Source organism: Sorghum bicolor, chromosome 10 (genome assembly GCF_000003195.3).
Source record: "Sorghum bicolor cultivar BTx623 chromosome 10, Sorghum_bicolor_NCBIv3, whole genome shotgun sequence".
In the NCBI taxonomy this organism is placed as follows: domain Eukaryota; kingdom Viridiplantae; phylum Streptophyta; class Magnoliopsida; order Poales; family Poaceae; genus Sorghum; species Sorghum bicolor.
Window position 1 is genome coordinate 57,642,118 of NC_012879.2, and position 21,685 is coordinate 57,663,802.

Consider the following 21,685-nt stretch of genomic DNA (forward strand, 5'->3'; position numbering starts at 1 on the left):
CAAATATAATAAATGAGAAGTAAGAAAATGATAAATCACATTATTCTTCGAACAAACACATGGATTGACTATGAGACCATTTGATTTGAAACGTTTTTTTTTTTTGACAAGTATTTGATTTGAAACGTTGACTGTGAGAATATGAACCGAAGCGGGAACGGGACACGACAAATCGGCAGACTCAGCTGTCACCGTTCTGGGCCCACGCTCCCCATCTCGTCAGACGGTGGTGACCCACGGTCCAGATCTACTTGCATGTCCACAGCGTCAAGTCGTTGCGGAGATGAGGAGGTCCACAGCTCTCAAGGCGGCGGCGGCGGCGGCGGCGCTGCTGGTGCTGCTCTCGCTGACGGCGGCGTACATGTCGTACTGGGAGAGGATGGAGGAGGAGATCCACGGGATGTTCATGGAGTATAAAGCCCGCTGCAACAAGACCTACAACTCCACCACCGGCGAGGAAGAGTACCGGTACGCGGTGTTCGAGGAAAACTTCCGCCGCGGCTACCGCGTCTCCGTCTGCATCTTCGGCGACATGACCAGCGAGGAGGTTAGCGCATGGAAACCCGGCGCATTACCCTTCGAAAAAGGCCGAATTATTAGGTGGCCAGCGGCAGCAGGTAGTCCTTCCGCCGGTGGAAGAAGGGAGCAATGGCCGAGGTGAAGTGGTTTCCAGGTAAGCAAGCATCTTCAGTTTATTTTTTTATTACTATTACTTCGTTGGGTAAAAGATAGTAATTTTTTGTTACAAGTTGTTGATTGCACACATACCATTTGCAGCAATGGGAAAGATTAACGAAAATAGAGATGTTGGGCTTGATTATAACCAAAATGTATCGATTTTTTTAGTGGTTCAGTGCATTAGTTTCAGTATCCGGATGAACAGAAGTAGAGGATGTTTATCTTCTACCTGCGGGCTGCTGGTCAGATTAAAAAAAACGGCAGCTTACGGTGCATGTTACAATGGGGGAATCCATTTTGCAGTGGTTTGATGTGTGTACAAAGAACCATGTGTGCCATCATGGCTCATCAGTGGTAGGGTGGACAGAGGAACAGTTAAACAAGTACAGAATCTCATTTTCATTTTGGTAGATTACGTTAGCTGATTATACAATATTGAATATTCTGTAGTTAAACCACAAGTATGTGATGATTTTTATGACCTCTAGATACGATTAGCCTAGAATTCATTATTGTTACTACTGATGGTACTTCATGGTTTTATCAGAACTCCTTGTGTGTCTAGTCACTTACATAATTGAGTGATTCTACTCATTACTGAGTGAAGTATGCCACGGAAGACAATCCAAGACAATTCGGTTTTATGATGATGATTATTAATTGGTTTCTAATAGAAAAACATACTTTTCAAGTAGCTTTACTTTAGATTTCTCTGCATTTGGACTGAAATAAGTTTAGCTGAAGAGGAAAAGACAGAAAAAAAATACTGTGGTAATGGTTGATGATCCGGTGCACTCATATTCGTTTTCATGTGATGGACGATCTCAACATTTTTAGAGAGAACCATCTCATTTGACATGATACCAAATATCCTCTTGATTGCATCGCCGGTGCTTGCTCTGCATTGTCATCACTGACATAATACCTCCCTGTTAATTTATTCATTGCATGTTTTTGTATAGATTCTCATTCGTTACTTTTTATATCAGTTATTGAGGGAAATGAAGTCTTGAGATAGCACCATTCATGGAGAGATGAAGCATAGGTGGACCTGAATATGGCTATTGCATGTAATAAATTTGAGTTGTAAAATGTATGCATTTCCGGAGGATGAAATGAGAAAAAAAAAGGTAAAGTCCACTGTCGTTTTCTAAACTTGTGCTTTCATGTTATCTTGGTTCTTGAACTTACAAAATTCTTATATAGATACCTAACAGTATATACTGTTCGATTCTCACTATAGTTTCATCGGGTCTCTTTGTTCGAGATCAGATTCTCAAGGCAATTCGAACGAAAATGAATTTTAGAAGAAGCTACACTAGTGGCATTCGAACTACAGTAGCAATGTAGGCCTCGCATCATTCAACTTCACGGTGAGGCTGAGCCGCTGCACACCCTGGAGGTGATGATCAGCGACTCAGTGTCCTCCTGGTGTTCCTCAATCTCCCTGTGGTGCCACGGTCTCTGTTCTTCGCCTGGTAAAAGTTTAGGATTTTTTTATTTTCCCATTTTTTAGTTTCTTATATTTTCCCTTTATATTTGGTTGTGTTCTGTTGCGTCGATCGGTACCTGAACCTTTTTTTTTTCTTTTTATTCGATAACGGGTTCCTGAAGCTATAGGTATCCAGCTTAATTTCTTTCATTTGGGTGTTTCTAAGACTTTTGTATGCTTTCAACAAAAATGTGTAAAAAAAAGAACTCAAGAGGTACAAGTGACGTCACAGGAACACTCGTAATGCAGTGTTGAGAATATGGTCAGCTAATATCCTGTACGTCTGCTCCGACGGGTGAACTGAATCGAAGAACACGTACTTGTCCGCGTCTTGACACGTCAGCGGTTCGTCCAGGCCGCACATCACAGATGTCTCGATGAGTCCTGTGCCACAGCAGCCTTGCTCAACGTTCTCGAATCCTGCAGCTCATCGATCGCAAACAAACAAATTAAAACCCCAGTGTGTGTGTGTGTGTGTGTCAATTCGATCTAGAGCTGATCCGATGCAAGAATCAGTGCACGCGTTGTGAAGAACTGAAGATTAATTAGATTTTTGGATCACTCACTCACCGTAGTCCGACGGATTGGCGACGATGTCAGCCACGACGCTGTACGTCTCCGCGTAGACCACCCGCGCGCCGGCGAGCTCGCCGTCGAGCCTCCTCACGACCTCCTGCAGCCCGGCGTTGAACGTCGCCGCCAGGCGGTTGTACTCCTCGTTGCAGTCGCCGGGGTCGTCGCGGTTGAGCGTCCTGGCGGCGGGGATGCACCCGAACGGCGCGAGGCCGGTGAACTCCATCTTGCGCGCGCCGAGGCCGTAGGCGTCGCGGACGGCAGCCTCGGCGAGGCCGACGAGGTACGCGGCGTACTCCGCCGGCGTGTACTGGGCTTGCCGGAGAGGGAAGGTGAAGTAGTTGACGATGAAGTCGTTGGTGCCGATGCTGAAGATGTACACGGCCTCGGCGATGATGCCGTTCGCCGCGGTCTCCCCCTTTGCGAGCTGCAGTCTCGCCTTGTACTCCTTGAAGTACTCCAGCTGCTGGCTCATGGGGATAACTGACTGGAATAAATTCCAACAGGTTCCAAACAATAGAGTAATTAAGTTGTTGAATAATACGTAGTACTTCTTAGAAGATTATTTTAGGGTTACCAGAAGAAAGAAAAAACAAAATTTTGTTATGGCCAAAATTTTGTTACCAAATTGTGTGTGGCACGGGCTCGGGCTGGTGGAACGCGCGAGACAGTGGTGAGCATGCAGCTGGTGGCGTGCGGGAGCAGTGCCGGTCATGAGGAAGAAGATAGCGAAGGGGGAGTAAGAAGATGATAGCTTGTAGGGCCCACACGTCAATGGCATGGGAGACAAGAGAGCAGAGGGGCACTTTGGGCAATAAAGAATACAATGACATGTGTGTGGGTCCAACATATGTCATCCCAAACATATAAAGTGACATATATTAGGTAGAACAAAATTTATAATGACACGATTTAAAAAAAGATAATGAACTACTATAGTATATATATCTCCAATCCACGAAAACCATATATAATGGCACCAATGTAATTAGTCCAAGATTAAATTGGGGTCTAGCTCCTAGCCTCCTGTCGCGCTCCATAGTTGGCACGACACCGAGAGGTCGAATGCCGAAGAGCGAAGACAGTTAGGGGTGCAAAGAGGTAACCTTTAGGTGCACCTCCAAACCTATTTAGTTCAAATATTTGTACTACTTCTTAATTTTTTTGGAGAAGTAGTATAAATATTTGAACTAAAGAGGTTTAGAGGTGCACCTAATCATCACTCATTTGCACCCCTAAAGACAGTGATGGGAAAATGCAAGAAAAAAAATCCTTGCCCCCTTCGTGTGTGGGCTTGTAGTGGCGGTAGCTACAAAGAGCATCGAGGAGCATCGTGTGGGAAAAGGATGCTTGCAGTTGCAGGAGAGGGGAGGCACGTGTAGAAAACTCCTACGTGGTCGTGTGGATGGCGAGCTACAATGACTCCAGGATTCTACCGAGCGAATATGTTGAGATAGCAGGTGGAAACGAGAAAGAAACCTATTAGACTTGTTTTCTAGCGTAGAACCGCTAAAGCAAACTTGGTGCAGGGGGTGACGAGGCTGTAAGAGTTGCTCCTAGACACTTGGATAATCAACTAAACACATATTTTAATTCTTCAAAGACCTAATGATGTGGCCCCTATGTGTCGCATGGTTATCATCCAGGCATCTTATTTCTTAGCCTAAGTTGAACTTTGACTTGGCTCCAATCCAAACATCTGCTTGTACTTTACCAACCTTTTGCCATGGCAAAATTGGCTTGTTTTACCTTATATCAACGTGAACCTAATTACCTAACACAGCCAAGGTGCTATATAGAGCAGAGTCAAAATAAAGTGACGACAGAAATACATCACTCTTGAGAGAGCAAAGGGGGTCCGTTGCCATATGTCAGTTTGTTGAACCATTGTATTTATACGCTGGCTTAGTCAGTCCTATGTAAACTTTGCGTCTTATATTTGCAAGGTGACGAGGAAACAGCAGCATGGGCCACCAGTCAAAATAAAGGAGAACATGGCATATATAGGCGCATATATAGCAGAAGGTATATATAGAACGATCGATCGAGCGAGGTTTCCTTACTGCGATTTCCGCTGTCAAATCATCCAGCCCGGTGCCTCCGGAGGCAAAGCTGACGCCGGTGGCGAGCTGGTCGATGGTGTAGCCGGGGTCCAGGTACGCCGGCACCGACGACGGCAAGCCGAACGCCTCCGAGAGGAAGTCGGTGACGAGGCGGCCGTTGGAGAACCTGCCGGTGGCGACGCCCCTGTCGAAGTCGCGGCCGTACGGCGGGAAGTTGCCCCTGGCGACGGTGGGGATGAAGTTGTTGTTGCCGGCGTCCACCGTCGAGTCCCCGAACACGATCAGCGCCGGCACCTTGCCGGCGGCGGTGGCCCTGCGAGAGAAATGGAGGACGAGAAGCAGTGGCAGCCAGCAGCACGGGCGGCTGCGGCTTTGTGACGACGACGACGACGACGACGACGACGGCATGTCGTTTGCTTTGGTGGGGTGTCGTTGCTCTCTATAGCGAGGCGCACGCGCACACTGAAACTTAAATACTAGTGTGCTGTTGGGAGTTGCCTGTATCGTCAATACTAGCAGGAAGCGTTTGTTCATTAATATTTGCTGGTGGTGCATTCTTGTTGGCTTATTAAACGTACACGTATGATTTGACCTGGAATAGCAAGATAACGCTCTTGAGAGTGAGAGCTGAGCTGAGCTATTCTAGCTCTCTTCGAGCCTTCTTCATCTAATTTTGAGGCGCTTAACTGTACTTTGTTGTGGGTGTGTAGTACTCATTTTTCCCTGCCTAGACCCCTAACGTATGAATTGGTAGCTAGTTTAGCCAGAGGCCCAGAGCCCCGTTCCTAGTTCTAGGCTTCATCCTCATACGAATGCAGAAAAGAAATGCTTTATCACGAGTAGCGCGTATTCTTACTCATCTTGTAATTATATTTAACTTTTGTTATTTCCGGTGAAGGTAAACATAAACATTATTCACTTACACGTACAGCCCAACATGCATGGGACGAAGAGATAACATGTTCTAGTGTTGCAGCCTTTGAACCTGCAGCAGTGTGATGCTCCGATCGATCACTACCGATTCTTGTGTGTAACCAGTAGTGATGTACCGAAAGTCCCATCGACAGTTCTCTATTTATTACAATGTCAATGATAGTTGATAAGATACCGGTTGATGGATTCTAAAGTTGTTCGATTCTGAACTGGCTATACGAACTAGTATCTCCTGGTCATGATTCATGACACTACTCTATTTGATTCCATATAATTCTTGTAGTTTTAGATAACAACACTGTGTCTACAGCTCTGAAATATACCTTGGACTATGATTTTCTATTATGACATGAATGGAAAATGAAATATATATTTTTGTTAACTACTTGTAGTGAATATTACTCACTCTGTGCCAACATAAGTGGTATTTTAAGTTTGTCCTAAGTCAAACCATTCCAAGTTTAACCATTTTTTTAGGAAAGAACATCAATATTTATGGCACCAAATAGATAAAATATGAAAATATGTTTCATGATAATTTAATAATACTTATTTGAAATTCAAAATATTGGTATTTTTTGTATAAATTTGGTCAAACTTGAAATATTTTGATGACAAACCTAAAACATCACTTATTTCGGGACGGATGGAGTATATGATATAGCAGTGCTCCTGCTTTTTTTTTGAAAAAAAAACTACCTGTAAGAAATTATAGCCCTTTTAATGAATATATATGAATATATATATATATATAAGGAACTGTGGTCTAGCTAGATGCTATTGAATTTTATGAGAGGTCCAGGTCCTGTTGCTAAATTGTTAAACTGGAGTTATCACACGTTTATCTTGATATATTTATATATCCACACCTTTGGAATATATATAAAGGAATTGCAAATTTATATATAATCATGTGTACTACCACAGAACACGTCCACACCTGTGCCATCACATTGGAAGTTGGAAATATAGATTGTTGGGCCGGACAATTACTTCATCCAACAACTACACAAGATCGAACGCAACAATATATCTAGACATCATCTATGGTGGCCGATGGTACTTTGAATGCTTTATGGTGTGTGTGCATGCATGGGACGACCAGACAACTACTACATGCTGGTAGGAGGTAGCCCTTTTCAATGGGACACTGTTGCTGTGGTTGAACCGCCAGAATGAAGACCATGTTCCCTTTTGAGAATTTGTAATAAAAGAGATTTTAGACGGAAATGCGATGTCTTAAATATGGAAATGTGCTATTGAATATTTTTTTTCGCAGCAAAGCCTTGAAGATAGAAGGTTGATAGTTGATTGTTGGCTTAAAAATATTTTTCTATCCACTACTAAAAATACTCGGGCTGCGGAGATAGACACCCCGATCTATTTTAGCTTAAGGTAAAAATGAATCAAGCCCTGGACGAAATGGGCTCCTGCAACCAGGCAGTTGGAGAGCAGGCCTCTGTAACTATGTCCGTTGTGACATCTGCATGAATAGGTGAATGGTCATGCTTTTGGGAGTGCACATCCTCACACGATTGCTTGCTCCTGTTTCCTAGTTATTGCCTACGTACTTCATTGCAGCGTGTTCCAGAATAAGACGAGAATAACTACTTCCTAGCTAGTGTTCTAGTACAAAGTGTGCAGGGAACATCTACATGACTTCCTCGATGCACTGCATCGGCTTCTGATCAGCTACATTGAGCAGGCTTGATCACGTCTAATCCAAGCCACAGCGTCGCCAGTGCCTAATTTAGCAATGGTCCCGCTTCACAGTATACTTAGATTCTATACTTGGTTCATATGATTAGTATGCTAATTAGAGTATTTTGCACGGTTGTCGTCATATGCAATTTAATTAACTGAATGACTCTTGCTGTCTTGCATGCACATGTTGTCACATAGAGAAATGGCAATAAACACATCAATTGTTGGCTCATCATCATTAATATATTTCCTCACGTAGTGCCACACGTAACCTACTGGCACAAGCCTCTATGGATATTACGCCGCGGAATTCGTCATGGATATTAAGGGGGTGTTTGGGACTGCTTCACAAACTCTGCTCCACAAACTCTAGCATGGAGCAGCTCCACAAAAAACTGGAGTTTGTGGAGTACCTCTTTAGGTGCTCTCACAACTCCACTCTTTTTCCTCGAACTGAGTGCGTGGAGCTGAAACCGTTTAGCTAAAAAACGTGGAGCGGAGCTGAAAAACATGGAGCAGAGCAGTCCCAAACACCCCCTAAAACAGACAACTCTCTGGAAAAAGCATGGCCAGAGAAAGAACAGCACCTTTGAAAAAATCATTTATAGAGGCAGACATCGTCTTGATGTTATTTCACAAATGCTCTTTTCAAATATTGTAGAATTAGATGGTCTGTCTTTGGAAACAAACTCCCAGAGGCTAGCTAGGCAACTGCCTCTAAAAGTGGTTTATTTCCAGAGACAATTTTCATAGTCTCATTTGATAAGCCCATCCCTAAAAGGCTAGAACCCGATTATATTATAGTAGTGGTCACTGGTCAGTAATACGGGAGGAAGAAAACACCCCAAAGACTCGTTGAGAGCCGTCGAGCGCCTAATCTCATCTCCCAAAGAGGCAAAGACAGACAACAGTGGGAAGGCGGGGCGAGTAATAAATGGTATAAATATGTGGGCCTTGGATCTTTATGTGGAGAACGCGATGGAGAGTAGTGGGCCAAATTAGGCCTGCAAACGAACACGGGCTGTCCGCACACACAAGCCCGTTCATAGTTTTTGTTCCAAATAAAATTCTAACTGGTGAAACAATGGTGACATGGATTGACTTGCGTTGCAAAATTTGGTAATAACTGTATAATTTACAAAGCTGGCATAAACAACACAGAGGGATAAACAGACTCAATTCAGCATGCAAGATGCAGTCAGGTTTCAAAGCATTCTGCAGGTTTTTCATGCTAAAATGGTTACTCAGAATTTCCTTCCTTGAACACCTTTACCCACTTCTCAACACTGTCGATTACTTCACCGGTCTTGACCAGGTATCGGACCTTGGTCCCGTCCTCGAGGAATTTGTGGCCAACCCTGCTTGCCACACTCTTCTCCTTGGAGTAGAGCATCACATTTGAGCTATGAATGGGGCCTTCAATCTGGTCAAAGGAAACTTAAGTCTGATCAGGAGATAGCAATTAGGCACCTAGAACTACATATATGCTGTTGAGACCAGTATATGCAAAAGCATCATGAGAGGCCCCAAAAACAAGTTCAATAGAAATTTTGCTGACCATGACGATTTCTCCGGGTTCATCATCTGTGCCTTTCTTGTGCTTCGACTTCAAGTTCAGGTCCTTCACAATCACTGTGCTGTTGTGCTTGAAAAGGCGTGTTACTTCTCCAACCTTTCCTTTCTCACGGCCTGCAATGACTTGTACCGTGTCCCCAATCCTAACATGCATCTTGTGCAGCACAGGAAGGCTGTTTGGTTTACACTTCTTTCGCTCCCATCTCTTAAGCTGCAGTGGAAAGTGAAATTTTAGGATAGTTCACATTATTGGATAAAAAAGGATCAAATACTTGGACTAAGAATTTTTACTCACTTTCATTTCAATTGGGCATATCTTGACCATAAATCTTACCTGCATATTGAACATATTAAACAGTTTGTGAGACATGGCATGGCTTTTGAGATATGGCATGGCTCAAATATAGTGGTCGTGGTTCACAATGATCTGATCAAGACACTACAAATGATATTATGTATGGTTCTTTGAGTATAATCTTTCCCTTAAAATACAGTAGTTATATCACTTCAACAGTGATTACTTAACCTCACTATCTAATCTTTACATGCTTTTACTTCTTAACAGAAAGGTTTATCCTCTTAATCTTTACTTGCTTTTGCTTCTTAACAGAAAGGTTTGTCCTCTTCCAATTCTTATCAGTTGGGAATTTTCCAGGCACAAGTACATAGAGGTAAGACATAATGAAGATAACACAGAAAAGAAGGCAGGGCTCAAATACAAACAATATTATGCTCATAATACACTATTTGGTGCCAAATTTGTTTCTAGATAGTCATATGTGTTATGTGATGTGGGGTGGTATACTGGTATGTGAGAAAAAAAAACATCTACAAGAAAATAAGAGTAAACATGAAAAGTACTCCCTCAATCCTGATCATATTTTGACACAACAGAATAATTCAGGCATAAATATATCTAAACTAACACGGTGGCCCATCGGGAACAACATAATTTCCTCAGTTGACATTTTGACGTCTTTAAAAACAACATAATTTCCTCAGTTAACATACTGAATAAAGAGTATTTGAACAACTTTTACCCCATCAAACACAGCATATCTATATTTACTAGCAATATAAAGCAAACATGTACGTACATAGTTGTATATGCAATAAAAGAACAATATCCGAGTATCAATGACAAAGGATATTCTCTTACTTAAATTAATCTCAACCGATTAATCTGTTTGGTCTACTCAAATCTTACCACTTAAGCTTCCATACAAGAGGAAATTCAATACAGCCTTGGTCTAAATTTAGTGTGTGTGATGTGTGGTGGAGCAAATGGAAACTCACTGCACAAGCTGAAATCTAATTAAACATAGTCATACTAGTCAGCCTGATTTGTTAGCCTTGAAAATGCACAATTAATAACAATGCAAAAATGTTGCTAATTTTCGATTTCATTGCATCCAATCCATACAGACTAGCTCCAAAACCTCCAAATCACAATGCAAGCTGGCATGTCCCCAAGAACAATTCCATCCGACCGCGCTTTGCAACGCTATCCAGATACTCCAGACTAGAACATTACACCCGAACAGCTATTATTATTCACCAGACCATCAGAGCAGCAGAACGGAACGGAATTGGGAAGCAGCAACAGACCCCAGGCTGCGGCGCGGAGTAGGTGGCGAGCCGGTTGCCCCAGAAGCTGCTGGTGCTCGCCGCGCCGGGCGCGGAGACGGAGAGCGACGCCATGGCGCCCTGCAGCGCCGCCATCCCAGCCATCCTCTCGCTCTCGCCGCTCTCCCCCCTCTCACTGGAGTCGCTCGCCCTCAAACTGCTCACAGGAAGGATAACAACGCACACGCCTTCGTCGAGCTCCCCGGAAGAGGATAACGCGCTCTTCTATCTTCCGACGCTGGTGGGCTGTTTTACCCTTGGGCCTAGACAGTAAATGGGCCAGGCATCAGGTGAGGCGCAGATGGGCCTGGAAGACGCCTAGGTTGTCCAGTGAGGCCCATGGGCTGCTTCGTCTTCTTCCCCGCCGTGAGAGGCGGCTGGGGCCTCTGCCTCTCGTCTCCATCGCGAGCTCCGCAGTCCGCACGCCGCACGCTTCACGGCATCAGCGACAGCATCACTGGACACTGCATCAGCCATCAGCAGGACGAGGACGGCGGGATCAAGGCCAGGGTCTGTCTCTCTCTGCGTGTCTCCCCGCACGCCACGCGAGCCCACGCAAGATTGCTTACCCGGGAGATGCGTGCCCGCCTCCAGATCCCGCGTTCGAGCGCCGAGGCGCGCAAGCCACGCGACGGTTGCTGAGGCAAGCGAACCCCCTACTCCACTCTACTCCACTCTACTCTACTCTACTCTACTCTACTCCACTCCACCTGTATCTTGTGAAGCTACTGAGTTTACTGCTGATGACATGCCACTGCTGCGCCTACGCATATTTTTTTCACTTTGATGTTGTGTGAAAGAAAATCGCGTTACAGCGACAGTTCGAGCGGTGGAGGGTTGGTGGATGGCGGTGACATCGAAGCTTTGCGCTTTTTGCTGCTGCAGGACCCATTCTACACCGAGGAAGGGTGGGATGTCAATCGGATTTCTCTAGTGCAAATCATGGTTGCAAGTTCGGTTTTTTACCTAAGATTTTCTTTTTGTCAGAGACATGGGGTATCTTTTCTCAAAGTGGACTACATTTCTCCCCCTCGTAGTCAATATTTTTCTTTGACTTTTAATTTATGTGCAGTATCCTAAATCATTGAATCATAGTAGGATATCCATGACAGATCACATAAACAACACGTGCAATACAATACATCACTGGGCAGTTGGGCCTGTGCAAGATGCGTTCAGGAACTCAGGATCACTATCCCCAAATCGCTCCTATCACTGTCATGTAACTACCATCTGGGGAATCAAGAATGGTCCTGCCGTGCAAGCAAGCCATTAACGTTCCCCATAGGATAAGCATGTGACTATGCAAATGTCCCGGCACAAATTGTACCTTAGCATGGTTATAAGAATATTGTATTTGTTTTCTCTTTCTCTCCTTTTCTATTCACCGCACATGTTGAGATCACTATACAAATCATGACACAAAGTTTTGTTTTTATGTGACACTACCATACGAAATGGATAAGGAAACGTGTGGCTTTTTTCCAGGATAATTGCAAGAGTTTCATTATTGTAGCTATTTGTTCCTCATGACCATAGTACTGCTTTGCACTTTGATAATTTTGTAAGAAAATAAAATTCATGATCTAATAATAATTGATAAGGCCCTTCTCACTATGTGGCTAACTGGTAAGGACTCAGCAATTCTCTTCCTCTCGAACTGTGGCTAGCATGGATGCCGGAGTGCTTGAAACCTCAATTTGTCTGAAATTGTTGCACCCAAGCAATACTTGCTTGCGTCACTTGAGATGTGGACCATTTTTTGACTGGTTTCGGAGCTGGAAATGTCAATTAGTTTCCTTCCCTTGTTGATTAATTGCCCACTGTGATAGAGATTTTGCACCCTATGGCCTCCACAAGAGTTACTTAGTAGAGACGCACATTGAAAGGGCTTCCAAGACAAGTGAAGCTCACTAGCTCAGCCTTCAGTTGCTTCCCACGCTTCACCAACTGAACAAGGTTTATATATATATATCATATATCCTACCTTGTACTTATTCTTAGATTAAGGAAACTATTAGTCAGCGCAACCAACTGAAGGATACGCCATGGGTGTTCTGACACTGGTTCATATCCTTGTCAGCTTTGCTGCTTGTGCTGAAGCTCTAAGGAGAGCAGACTTCCCTCAAGGTTTTGTCATCGGCACTGCTTCTTCAGCTTACCAGGTGTGACCTCTTTGATTTCAACCGTTGTGCTCTTAGTTCGATGTCTGATTCTGGTCAATATGCTACAGTATGAAGGCGCTGTCAATGAGGGTCGACGTGGACCTACAATATGGGATACTCTCACAAGACGACCTGGTGAGATAATGAGGATTATGTTGCAATAGTGCAGTAATGAGATGCTAATCTGTCCAGAATTGTGACTCAATTAGCATTTATTTTGCAGGTCGGGTGATAGATTTCAGCAATGCTGATATTGCCGTTGATCACTACCATCGTTATAAGGTAAGCTGTCAATGATTCATATATGCCTCTGCTATCTTCTGTTTGATTTAATTCATTCGATCATTCTACTAAATCTGGAAATTTCTTTTTTGAAAGCATGCATCAAATCTCTCCATAAATGAATTTCTTGGCATTTGTTTGAAAAGTTGCCTACCTTTCATGTGTCCATCCTCTGGCAATTTTTAATTTGCAAGAATTGAAATCACATGTGCGTTTTATTGTTCCTTTCATGTCTGTAAGAATCATTCTATTTATTATTCTACATAATTATCCTACCTTCATCTTCTTCTAGTAATTTCTTCCTTTTTCTAGTGCTTTGACATTTTAGTTACCAAAAAAAAAATGATAGTCCATTTCTCCGGCATGCTGCTGCCAAAAGTAGGATAGTGAGCAGAGGTTTTCCTTAATATGAAGCTTTCTTCCTTTTTCTAGTGCTTTGACATTTTAGTTACCAAAAAAAAAACCCTGATAGTCCACTTCTCTGGCATGCTGAGCAGAGGTTCTCCTTAATATGAAGCTCCATTTGCATCAACGATGAAGTTTTCAGACATAAAAATTTTACTATTTTGGCAAATTAACTTAACCTCTATGACTAAGTAGTTAACTGAATAAGAATATTGGTTACACTGAAAGCTATCCAGAAACAACAAGCCTAACATTTGACTGGCAGGAAGATGTGGACTTGATTAAGGACATTGGCATGGATGCATACCGGTTCTCTATATCATGGTCTCGTATCTTTCCAAGTATGCAATAAGAAATCTCTTTGTAAAATATGTTATTTTTCTTTTAGCACTAGATACTACATAGTTGATAGTTTATCATTTTTCTTGCTAGATGGAACTGGTGAACCTAATGAAGAAGGATTGAATTACTATAACAGCCTCATAGATGTTCTATTAGACAAAGGTATTTCATATTCTAAATTTCAATGCGTCAAATCTGAATTGTTGCCAACTCTCAGTTTTTTATTATCTTTATTCGGTTTCCTCTATATTTGTGGGGTCAGGTATACAACCATATGTAACACTCTTTCACTGGGACCTTCCGCAAGCACTAGAAGACAGATATGGTGGATGGTTAAACTCCCAAATCGTGTATGCAACTATTATATCGGTCTTCTTTTTTAGGATACCATCGCTTGCACTATCTATATAGCATAAAACTAGATTAAGGATAAGTGATTTTATTGATGTTTGGCAGCTAAATTATGCAGGGATGATTTCGTTCACTATGCCTCTACTTGCTTCAAGGAATTTGGAGATAGAGTGAAACACTGGATCACTTTCAATGAGCCCCATAATTTTGCGATTGATGGCTATGACCTTGGCATCCAGGCACCTGGGAGGTGTTCTATTCTGTCTCATATATTCTGTAGAGAGGGCAAATCATCAACTGAACCATATGTTGTAGCTCACAACATACTCTTAGCGCATGCTGGTGCTTTTCATTCTTATAAGCAGCATTTCAAGGTAATTTACTATAAACACATCCATGAGATGTATCAAAAAGATTAAAAAAAAGAATGGTTTTATGTATTCATTGCAGAAAGACCAAGGAGGTATCATTGGCATTGCACTTGATTCAAAGTGGTATGAACCATTGTCAGATGTTGATGAGGACACAGAGGCAGCAGCACGAGCAATGGACTTTGAGCTTGGATGGTAATACATCTACCACAATTTTGATATAACCACGTCAATTTAATTCCTCTGTAGTTTCAGTACATAGCTCTTGCTCATAATATTAATTATGAAATTTTCCAAGTGTGAATACAGGTTCCTGGATCCCTTAATGTTTGGCCACTATCCTCCTTCTATGCAGAAACTTGCAGGCGATAGGCTGCCTAAGTTTTCAACTCAGGCTTCGAAGTTAGTATCAGGCTCATTAGATTTTGTGGGCATAAACCACTATACTACATTGTATGTTAGGAACGACAGAATGCGGATCAGGAAACTTGTAATGAATGATGCTTCAACTGATGCTGCGATCATACCTACTGGTTAGTCATTTTAAATGAGTCTACCCCTTATTTTCAGTTACTGAATTTTCCCTTGTGTCCTCTCTGACAGCTTATAGACATGGAAAGAAAATAGGAGACACGGTACAATTTCCTCAGCTAACTTGTTCTGCTTCTAGTTTCCATCCTCTAGTCATCAAATGTTAGATTGACAGCTGAGTTTATCAACTTCCAGGCAGCGTCAGGATGGCTGCATATAGTACCCTGGGGCATGTTCAAGCTGATGAAGCACATCAAAGAAAAGTATGGAAATCCTCCTGTGATCATTACTGAAAACGGTGAGTGGATAAAGAGATTCTACTATTAATAATAGCTGATAAAAGTTTCTGGCCTCAAAACATTCACTAGCATGAGGTGTTTAAATGGCAGGCATGGATGACGCGAACAATCGATTCTCGAGATTAGAGAATGATCTGCAGGATGATAAACGGATACAGTACCACAACGACTACATGTCTAACCTCCTAGATGCAATAAGGTGAAGTTCCTACTTCCATGCTCATGCATATGGCTGCAATAACCAAAGCCAACACTGTCCATCACCCATCAGCGATACTGTATGATCTTTCCCCTCAACGGCTGTTCAATGTGAAATCACTGCAGGAAGGAAGGCTGCAACGTCCACGGCTACTTTGTATGGTCACTGCTAGATAACTGGGAGTGGAACTCTGGGTACACGGTGCGGTTTGGACTCTACTACATTGACTACAACAACAACCTGACAAGGATTCCCAAGGCGTCAGTGGAATGGTTCAAGCAGGTCTTAGCCCAAAAGACGGCTAATTTGGAGTACAGTGGTTCGACAATAGCCAGTAGTTAAGTGTATATAATATCTACAGCTACCATCTCTACATGCTTTGCGTACCTTTGGATTAGATTGTGATTATTCTCAAATGTATATAGCCCACCATTTGGACGACCTTCAACCGTCCAGTTGAATGTGTCGTTATGCTTGTCATACATGGCCTTGTTTAGTTCACCCCAGAAACCAAAAACTTTTCAAGATTCTCCATCACATCAAATCTTGTAGCACATACATGAAACACTAAATATAGACGAAAATAAAAACTAATTGCACAGTTTACCTATAAATTGTGATATGAATCTTTTTGAGCCTAGTTAATCAATGATTGAACAATAATTGTCAAATAAAAACGAAAGTGCTGTAGTACCGAAAACCAAAAAGTTTTCGGAACTAAACAAGGCCTTGATTGATTGATGCTACAGAAATCAACGAGAATGAGATTACAGCGTCACATCCTGTATGTTCATGGTACCACCAATGCTGAAATTTCAGTGAAGGACAACAACGGTCCGGGGCATCGAAGTCAGAAATGGTCCCTCCCCTGAAATTCCCTGCACCAACTGGGTCAATGCCGAGGCGGCTCGAGGTGAACAGGCGATGTGTAAAACCCATCGCAATTTCACACCAAGACGTGCCTGCCGTCTGTCTGCCGAACATCTATCTTTTCCCAGCAACTCAGCAGCAAGCATGCTCGACAGAAGAGGCAAATGCACTGGAAGACGGCATGGAAAATGTGGAGACCGAGGCGAGGGATGGGGAAAAAAAGGGCAGCCGGAGGAAGCAGGTAGGTACGGGTAAGCTGACTGTCCGTCCAGTCCGCAGCATGGACCATGCTGTTTGCGAGCAAAAGAGGCCAGTGGAAAACCCCAAAAAAGCGGCGCCCAAGCTTCGAAGCCGGAATCCAAAGCTGTACGAGATCCTCGTGCCGAAAGCTTGCTAACCGTAGCGAGCTGGACCGGAACAAAGCGGTTTAGAGTTTCAGACGCTACCGAGAATTTTGTATAATCATACGGCTGAGTTCTGAGTTCTGACTGAAGCTTCCATGGAAATTTTGTGTCTGAAAGTCAAGTTGCAGATGCTGCTGTGTGCTGTAGCTCAGTCCTGCGACAGCACGGCTGCCACGCGCCACCAAAAGTTGGGCAGGAAACTTCTTATGGATAATTAAGTAGGAGGGACAGATAAGTAAGACAGGTACGGTTCACGAGACGTTAAGATAATCCAGGATCCGATCCGAGCTGGTGAGGTTCCTGCTCACTTGCTCGATCTGATCCAGCTTCTCTAATCTAATCACATAGGAGTACCGAAATATGTCGCGTTACAAAATAGACAGAGGATCGCTTGCTACCACTCTGTCCACCCAATAACAATACAACTCTCGTTTTTTTTTTAATTTAGAAATTTAATTAAATTTAATATCAATGTTTATATCAAATAAGTATAATATTAATCTAGGGAATATATATCTTTATGATAATTCTAATTAAAAGATAAAAATGACAATAATATTTTGAATAAACTGGTTCAAAGCTAAGACTATATTTCCTCTATTTCAAATTATAAGATATTTTTTTAGATATATAACTTTTGCTATGCACTAAGATATACACTATATATAGTAAAGTAATGTATTTAGAAAATTTATAGTATTTTATAAAATAGAATGGAGAGAGTTTTTTTTACATCTGAGGGAAGACAAAATTTCAAATAGAAATCTATTCTATCAAGGACAGTGGGTGCAACAACGTATAATATATGTAGTGGGTGCAACAACGTTTAATATATTATTGAAAACACCAAAACTTATTGCTTCAGTTTCTCCATAAGTGATGAATACAGTTAAAGTTAAGAAACTACATAAGGGTAGTAAGATCTTTTTTTTTTCCTTTTGTTTGTTAATCTGTTCTAAATTTGTTAGAAAAGATATAATCTTTTTCAAGGACCGAGGGAGTACACAGTTACGCACCTCGGTGGCATGAAGCTGGAACAGAGGGCAAAGATATCACCGTGACAGTACTGCGAGTACCAATCATCTGGACGCTCGGATCGGATCTCCCGTGGACGGCCCCAGCAGGTACTACGCGCTACAATAATAATATCTCTCTCCACATATCTCTGTGCGTGGATAACGTACGGTACGGTAACAACAATCGCCGTCCGTAGCCACGCACACGCCATGACAGTACTCCAGTATGACGCGCAGCATCCATCACCACACGGCGAAGCGCAGCCGCGAACGCGGACACGCTCCCTCCCGCCATCCCGCGCGGAGGAGCCCAAGGAGGCCGAAACGCGCAGGAAGGCGCGCGCGCGCGCTGCGGTTCGCCCGTCCAGCCCAGGGCCAGCCAAGCCAAGCCAACGCCAACGTCCCCGGCCAACCTGTCCCGGTCGGTGCGTGTCCGCCTGCCCCTCTCGTCAGCCAGAGCCACCCCACGCGAACCAACCGGGGGTCGGGGAGGGATACCAATCGCTCGATCACGCACACGTGACCCCCATCCACCAGCGGCCTCCGCGTCCCGCAGGGGCAGGCAGGCACCTTCCCTGAAGAAGCCCCAGCCCGGCAGGCGCCAGCCGTCCCCGTCGCCACGCCTATTTATTCTCCCCCTTGCCATCCCCCGCTCCCATCCCCTCGTCGTCCTCCTCTTCCACAATCCACATTCCACACCGAGAAAAGAACAAGCAGCCGCCACCGGAGCTCACAATCAGAATCATCCGCCGCCGTACCAAGAGTCCATCCACCTTCTACAATCTACACACATGGCGTCGCACCAGCAGCAGCAGGCGGGAGCGGCAGCAGCGGCGGCGTCCGTGGACTTCGAGGACTACCTGCCGGTGATGGCGGAGCGTCTAGGCGAGGACGGGCTGATGCGGGAGCTGGCGAGCGGGTTCCGCCTGCTCATGGACCCGGCGCGGGGGCTCATCACGTTCGACAGCCTCCGCCGCAACGCGCCGCTGCTGGGGCTGGGCGGCATGTCCGACGCCGACCTCCGCGGGATGCTCGCCGAGGGCGACTTCGACGGCGACGGCGCGCTCAGCGAGATGGAGTTCTGCGTCCTCATGGTCCGCCTCAGCCCCGAGCTCATGGACGAGCCTCGCAGGTGGCTCGACGACGCCGTCGACCAGGCGTCCCGCTTCCTCTTCACCAGCTGATCGATCGAGTCGTTCGTCGAGTCGAGATGGATAGGAAATTAATTATTTGTCGACGTCGTCGTCGTCGTCTTCGCTTCTCTCTTTTTTTTTTTTTTTGAATTCTTCTTCTTCTTCCTGTTGCCGTTGTTCATAGATGGATCGTCAGGCAGGGATGCGCTGCTGATTGGTCGATGGATTTCCCATCCATGTGTACTCATCTGCTGTTCCTTCCTTCCCATTTCACAATGGAGTCTGAAAAACTCTGAATTAATTAACATGCTGCCGCTTCTGACCATCACATTCACACGGATCACACTGCTTCTCTGATGTCTCCCTTGCTTATTTATTTATAATCGAGCTTAGCATCGCGTACAGAGTACGTACAGAGGAAATTCTCCGAACCTTTTTTTGGCAACACGGCTGTGAATGCTGACTACTCCTATGCGGTTTCCAGTTTCTCTACTCCTGCTTCACAGGAAAACAAGAAGAAAAAGAAAAGAGAGGATTACTCTTTTTTTAGCACGACGAATTAGATTGGGTCGAGATGGATATTGAATCAGAATGATGTACTACTACGTGTATGATCTTGCATTCAGCTACGACTCCCCAAGTCATTCTTGAACAGTAGCGGCAGTTTCGGTTGACCTTGTGGCGTGATGCGCAATTGCGCACAGCCAAAAGGAAACTGAGGCGAGCACAGAAGCACTTGTTTGGTCAAAGGCTCAATCCTTAGCAGCCAGTATCTCCAGTGCTGCGGAGATCAGGTCATTCAACACGGCGAAAGCAGGGGAGATGGACGGGCGTGAGTAGTGCTTGTCACTTTTTCTCAGTGTGTTTTACTCGGTCCGCACCAACGTCCTCGTCACGAAACGGAACGGGCCCGGTTTCGTTTCGTTTCGTCGTCCTTTTGTTTTGACAGGAGCAGGAACTGCAACCGCAACTCCTCCCCGGCGTCGGAGCCGCTTTTCGTCCGCCGTCTGCCTTTTTTGTGTGTACACGTTCTTGGGGGCGGTGACGCGATGAGTCGCATGTAAGCTGGAGCGGGAGCTTCCGGAAAGGTGGCCGGAAGCTTCAAAAGCGAGGCACAAGCGGTACCGGTACCGGGGCCACGGGGACCCGAGGAAAGTAGCCGAAAGCGACGCGCCCTCGAGCTCGAGGCGTTTCTCTCGACGTCACCGCTGCGGCACCGCGCGTGGAGTCTGGACCATGGCAGCGCCGTCGGCGTCGGCGTCGGCGTCGGCGACAGCGACCTCTGGTCCACTGCCGTGCCCGATCGCCTATCCATCCATCCACCAACTGGAGCTGAGCTGAGCTTCGCACCCAATTTCCCGGGCTGACTATTACCGTTTCCTGGGCGCCTCCGTACGGTCCTTTTCTTCCAACTCTGTTGCGTCCGCGTCAGCACCGGCCGCCGGCGCCCGGCTGGGCTGAAACCGGTGTGACTGGTGCCGCCGCGTCGTCACGGCCACGCCGGGCGTCATCAAGTCGGGCCGCCGGGACAGGGACGATCTGAATCTGACATAGATGCATGAACCAGCGGTCGGTCTCGCCGTCCCGTTTCTAGTGCACGCGCTGGCCCCATAACAAAATCATTGGGGGCTTCTCGGATCTGTCAAACTCCAACACGTCCTAGTCTCTGCACAGCCGCTGGTTCATCGAACTGGCCCGATGCACGCACCAACGCCAGATTCTTGGTTCCGTTCTGATGCAAATATATACGAGTACGTACAAATCGGGGAGTAAGATTCTTTGGTACTCCTGCTCCAGATGCATGGTAGCCGATGCGCGCGCCCGGCGTACGTGAGGTGTAAGCCGCTGCCAGGTCACAGCGAAGCTGTAACCTTCGTGCCTGCTGCCTCTCGTAGCTTCATTTGTCTAGTGCCATTTGCAGCACGTTGATCTGCCCCTGCGGCCCTGCCCCTGCCACGCCACTAAGTACCATCATATTATCTAACCCGATGATTGCCACTGAGCTGTACACACACGGACGCACGCAACGCAACAAGAGGTCTCTTGTGATCGGCAACGGCAACCACCGGTAGTAGTGTAGCGGCAGCCGTAGCCGTAGCACATCCAGCTGCATCTTGAGAAAAAAAAAACAAACAAACAAACCGGGCCTTGTCGCGTGCTGCGCCATGGATTCGCAGCACGCTTGTCTCCCCTGTCGCTCGCGGCGACGGCAGGTTGGCAGCGGCATCCCCGCCGCGTCCGCCGGGGGCGATTCCGTGCGCGCCCGCCGTGGCGGGGCGCGCGCCAACTGCCCGGGCACGGCTGGTCGTCTCGTCTGGTCAATCCGATGCGCACGCTGGTCTCGTGTATCGTCTGCATCGCCGTCAGGCCCGGCCGATCGATCTGAAGCGCGCGCTCTCTCTCTCTCTCTCTCTCTGCCCACGCGATCCGTCGACGCATGCTGCATGCACACGTGAGGCTCGCTCGCTCACCCCACGCGATCCCTGCGAGTTGAGCTGCTTCTTTTTTATTATTTGCTGCAAATTTGGCAGCGAGTAAAGTCAGATCGGAGCCGGTGCGACGAGCGTGACAGTTTCCTGGCGATCCTGATGAGCTGAGCTGTCCCCTCCACACCCACCGCGCGGTCGCGGAGGTGGCAGCGGCAGCCGGGCCGGCAGGACGCATTATTCTGGG

General features: G+C 45.5%; 5 protein-coding genes across 8 annotated transcripts; 3 read left to right on the top strand and 2 right to left on the bottom strand.

Moving 5' to 3' along the window:
* Positions 233–1,833, top strand: LOC110430844. The gene is made up of 2 exons (XM_021448932.1): positions 233–673; positions 1,668–1,833. Exon 1 carries the CDS (start codon positions 284–286, stop codon positions 659–661), a length of 378 nt encoding a protein of 125 aa, XP_021304607.1. The 5' UTR covers positions 233–283; the 3' UTR covers positions 662–673; positions 1,668–1,833.
* LOC8083303 (GDSL esterase/lipase At2g42990) lies at positions 2,245–5,243 on the bottom strand. Its single transcript, XM_002438828.2, has 3 exons — positions 4,807–5,243; positions 2,741–3,230; positions 2,245–2,590 (listed from the first exon to the last, which is right to left on the bottom strand). The coding sequence occupies exons 1-3, from the start codon at positions 5,212–5,214 to the stop codon at positions 2,397–2,399; spliced, it is 1,092 nt and encodes a 363-aa protein (XP_002438873.2). The 5' UTR covers positions 5,215–5,243; the 3' UTR covers positions 2,245–2,396.
* On the bottom strand, positions 8,521–10,863 carry LOC8083304 (50S ribosomal protein L24, chloroplastic). Its single transcript, XM_002438829.2, has 4 exons — positions 10,627–10,863; positions 9,314–9,352; positions 9,002–9,229; positions 8,521–8,866 (listed from the first exon to the last, which is right to left on the bottom strand). Exons 1-4 carry the CDS (start codon positions 10,747–10,749, stop codon positions 8,684–8,686), a joined length of 573 nt encoding a protein of 190 aa, XP_002438874.1. The 5' UTR covers positions 10,750–10,863; the 3' UTR covers positions 8,521–8,683.
* On the top strand, positions 11,019–16,114 carry LOC8083305 (beta-glucosidase 25). Of its 4 annotated transcripts, none has more exons than XM_021450170.1 (14): positions 11,022–12,603; positions 12,728–12,809; positions 12,878–12,944; positions 13,033–13,091; positions 13,762–13,837; positions 13,909–14,000; positions 14,101–14,188; positions 14,308–14,563; positions 14,640–14,755; positions 14,870–15,093; positions 15,164–15,195; positions 15,287–15,389; positions 15,481–15,589; positions 15,715–16,069. In XM_021450170.1, exons 5-14 carry the CDS (start codon positions 13,818–13,820, stop codon positions 15,929–15,931), a joined length of 1,257 nt encoding a protein of 418 aa, XP_021305845.1. In that variant the 5' UTR covers positions 11,022–12,603; positions 12,728–12,809; positions 12,878–12,944; positions 13,033–13,091; positions 13,762–13,817; the 3' UTR covers positions 15,932–16,069. The 4 variants fall into 4 exon arrangements, with proteins under 4 accessions (XP_002437464.1, XP_021305845.1, XP_021305846.1 ...); XM_021450171.1 differs by having other exon boundaries at positions 11,023–12,603; positions 13,762–13,820; positions 13,929–14,000; XM_021450169.1 differs by having other exon boundaries at positions 11,025–12,603; positions 13,929–14,000.
* On the top strand, positions 18,515–19,342 carry LOC8061631 (calcium-binding protein KIC). The gene has a single exon (XM_002437420.2). It carries the CDS (start codon positions 18,671–18,673, stop codon positions 19,061–19,063), a length of 393 nt encoding a protein of 130 aa, XP_002437465.1. The 5' UTR covers positions 18,515–18,670; the 3' UTR covers positions 19,064–19,342.

What these genes read in the sequence shown, in the direction of transcription:
- LOC110430844 (XM_021448932.1), top strand. Translation starts at nt 284, where the DNA reads ATGAGGAGGTCCACAGCTCTCAAGGCGGCGGCGGCGGCGGCGGCGCTG.
- LOC8083303 (XM_002438828.2), bottom strand. Translation starts at nt 5,214, where the DNA reads ATGCCGTCGTCGTCGTCGTCGTCGTCGTCGTCACAAAGCCGCAGCCGC. An exon ending in ATTTGACAGCGGAAATCGCA is followed by an intron (nt 3,231 to 4,806) that starts GTAAGGAAACCT and finishes AATTTATTCCAG; the next exon opens with TCAGTTATCCCCATGAGCCA. An exon ending in CGCCAATCCGTCGGACTACG is followed by an intron (nt 2,591 to 2,740) that starts GTGAGTGAGTGA and finishes GATGAGCTGCAG; the next exon opens with GATTCGAGAACGTTGAGCAA.
- LOC8083304 (XM_002438829.2), bottom strand. Translation starts at nt 10,749, where the DNA reads ATGGCTGGGATGGCGGCGCTGCAGGGCGCCATGGCGTCGCTCTCCGTC. An exon ending in ACTCCGCGCCGCAGCCTGGG is followed by an intron (nt 9,353 to 10,626) that starts GTCTGTTGCTGC and finishes TTCAATATGCAG; the next exon opens with GTAAGATTTATGGTCAAGAT. An exon ending in TATGCCCAATTGAAATGAAA is followed by an intron (nt 9,230 to 9,313) that starts GTGAGTAAAAAT and finishes TTTCCACTGCAG; the next exon opens with CTTAAGAGATGGGAGCGAAA.
- LOC8083305 (XM_002437419.2), top strand. Translation starts at nt 12,693, where the DNA reads ATGGGTGTTCTGACACTGGTTCATATCCTTGTCAGCTTTGCTGCTTGT. An exon ending in TGGTTAAACTCCCAAATCGT is followed by an intron (nt 14,189 to 14,307) that starts GTATGCAACTAT and finishes TAAATTATGCAG; the next exon opens with GGATGATTTCGTTCACTATG. An exon ending in AACCTCCTAGATGCAATAAG is followed by an intron (nt 15,590 to 15,714) that starts GTGAAGTTCCTA and finishes AAATCACTGCAG; the next exon opens with GAAGGAAGGCTGCAACGTCC.
- LOC8061631 (XM_002437420.2), top strand. Translation starts at nt 18,671, where the DNA reads ATGGCGTCGCACCAGCAGCAGCAGGCGGGAGCGGCAGCAGCGGCGGCG.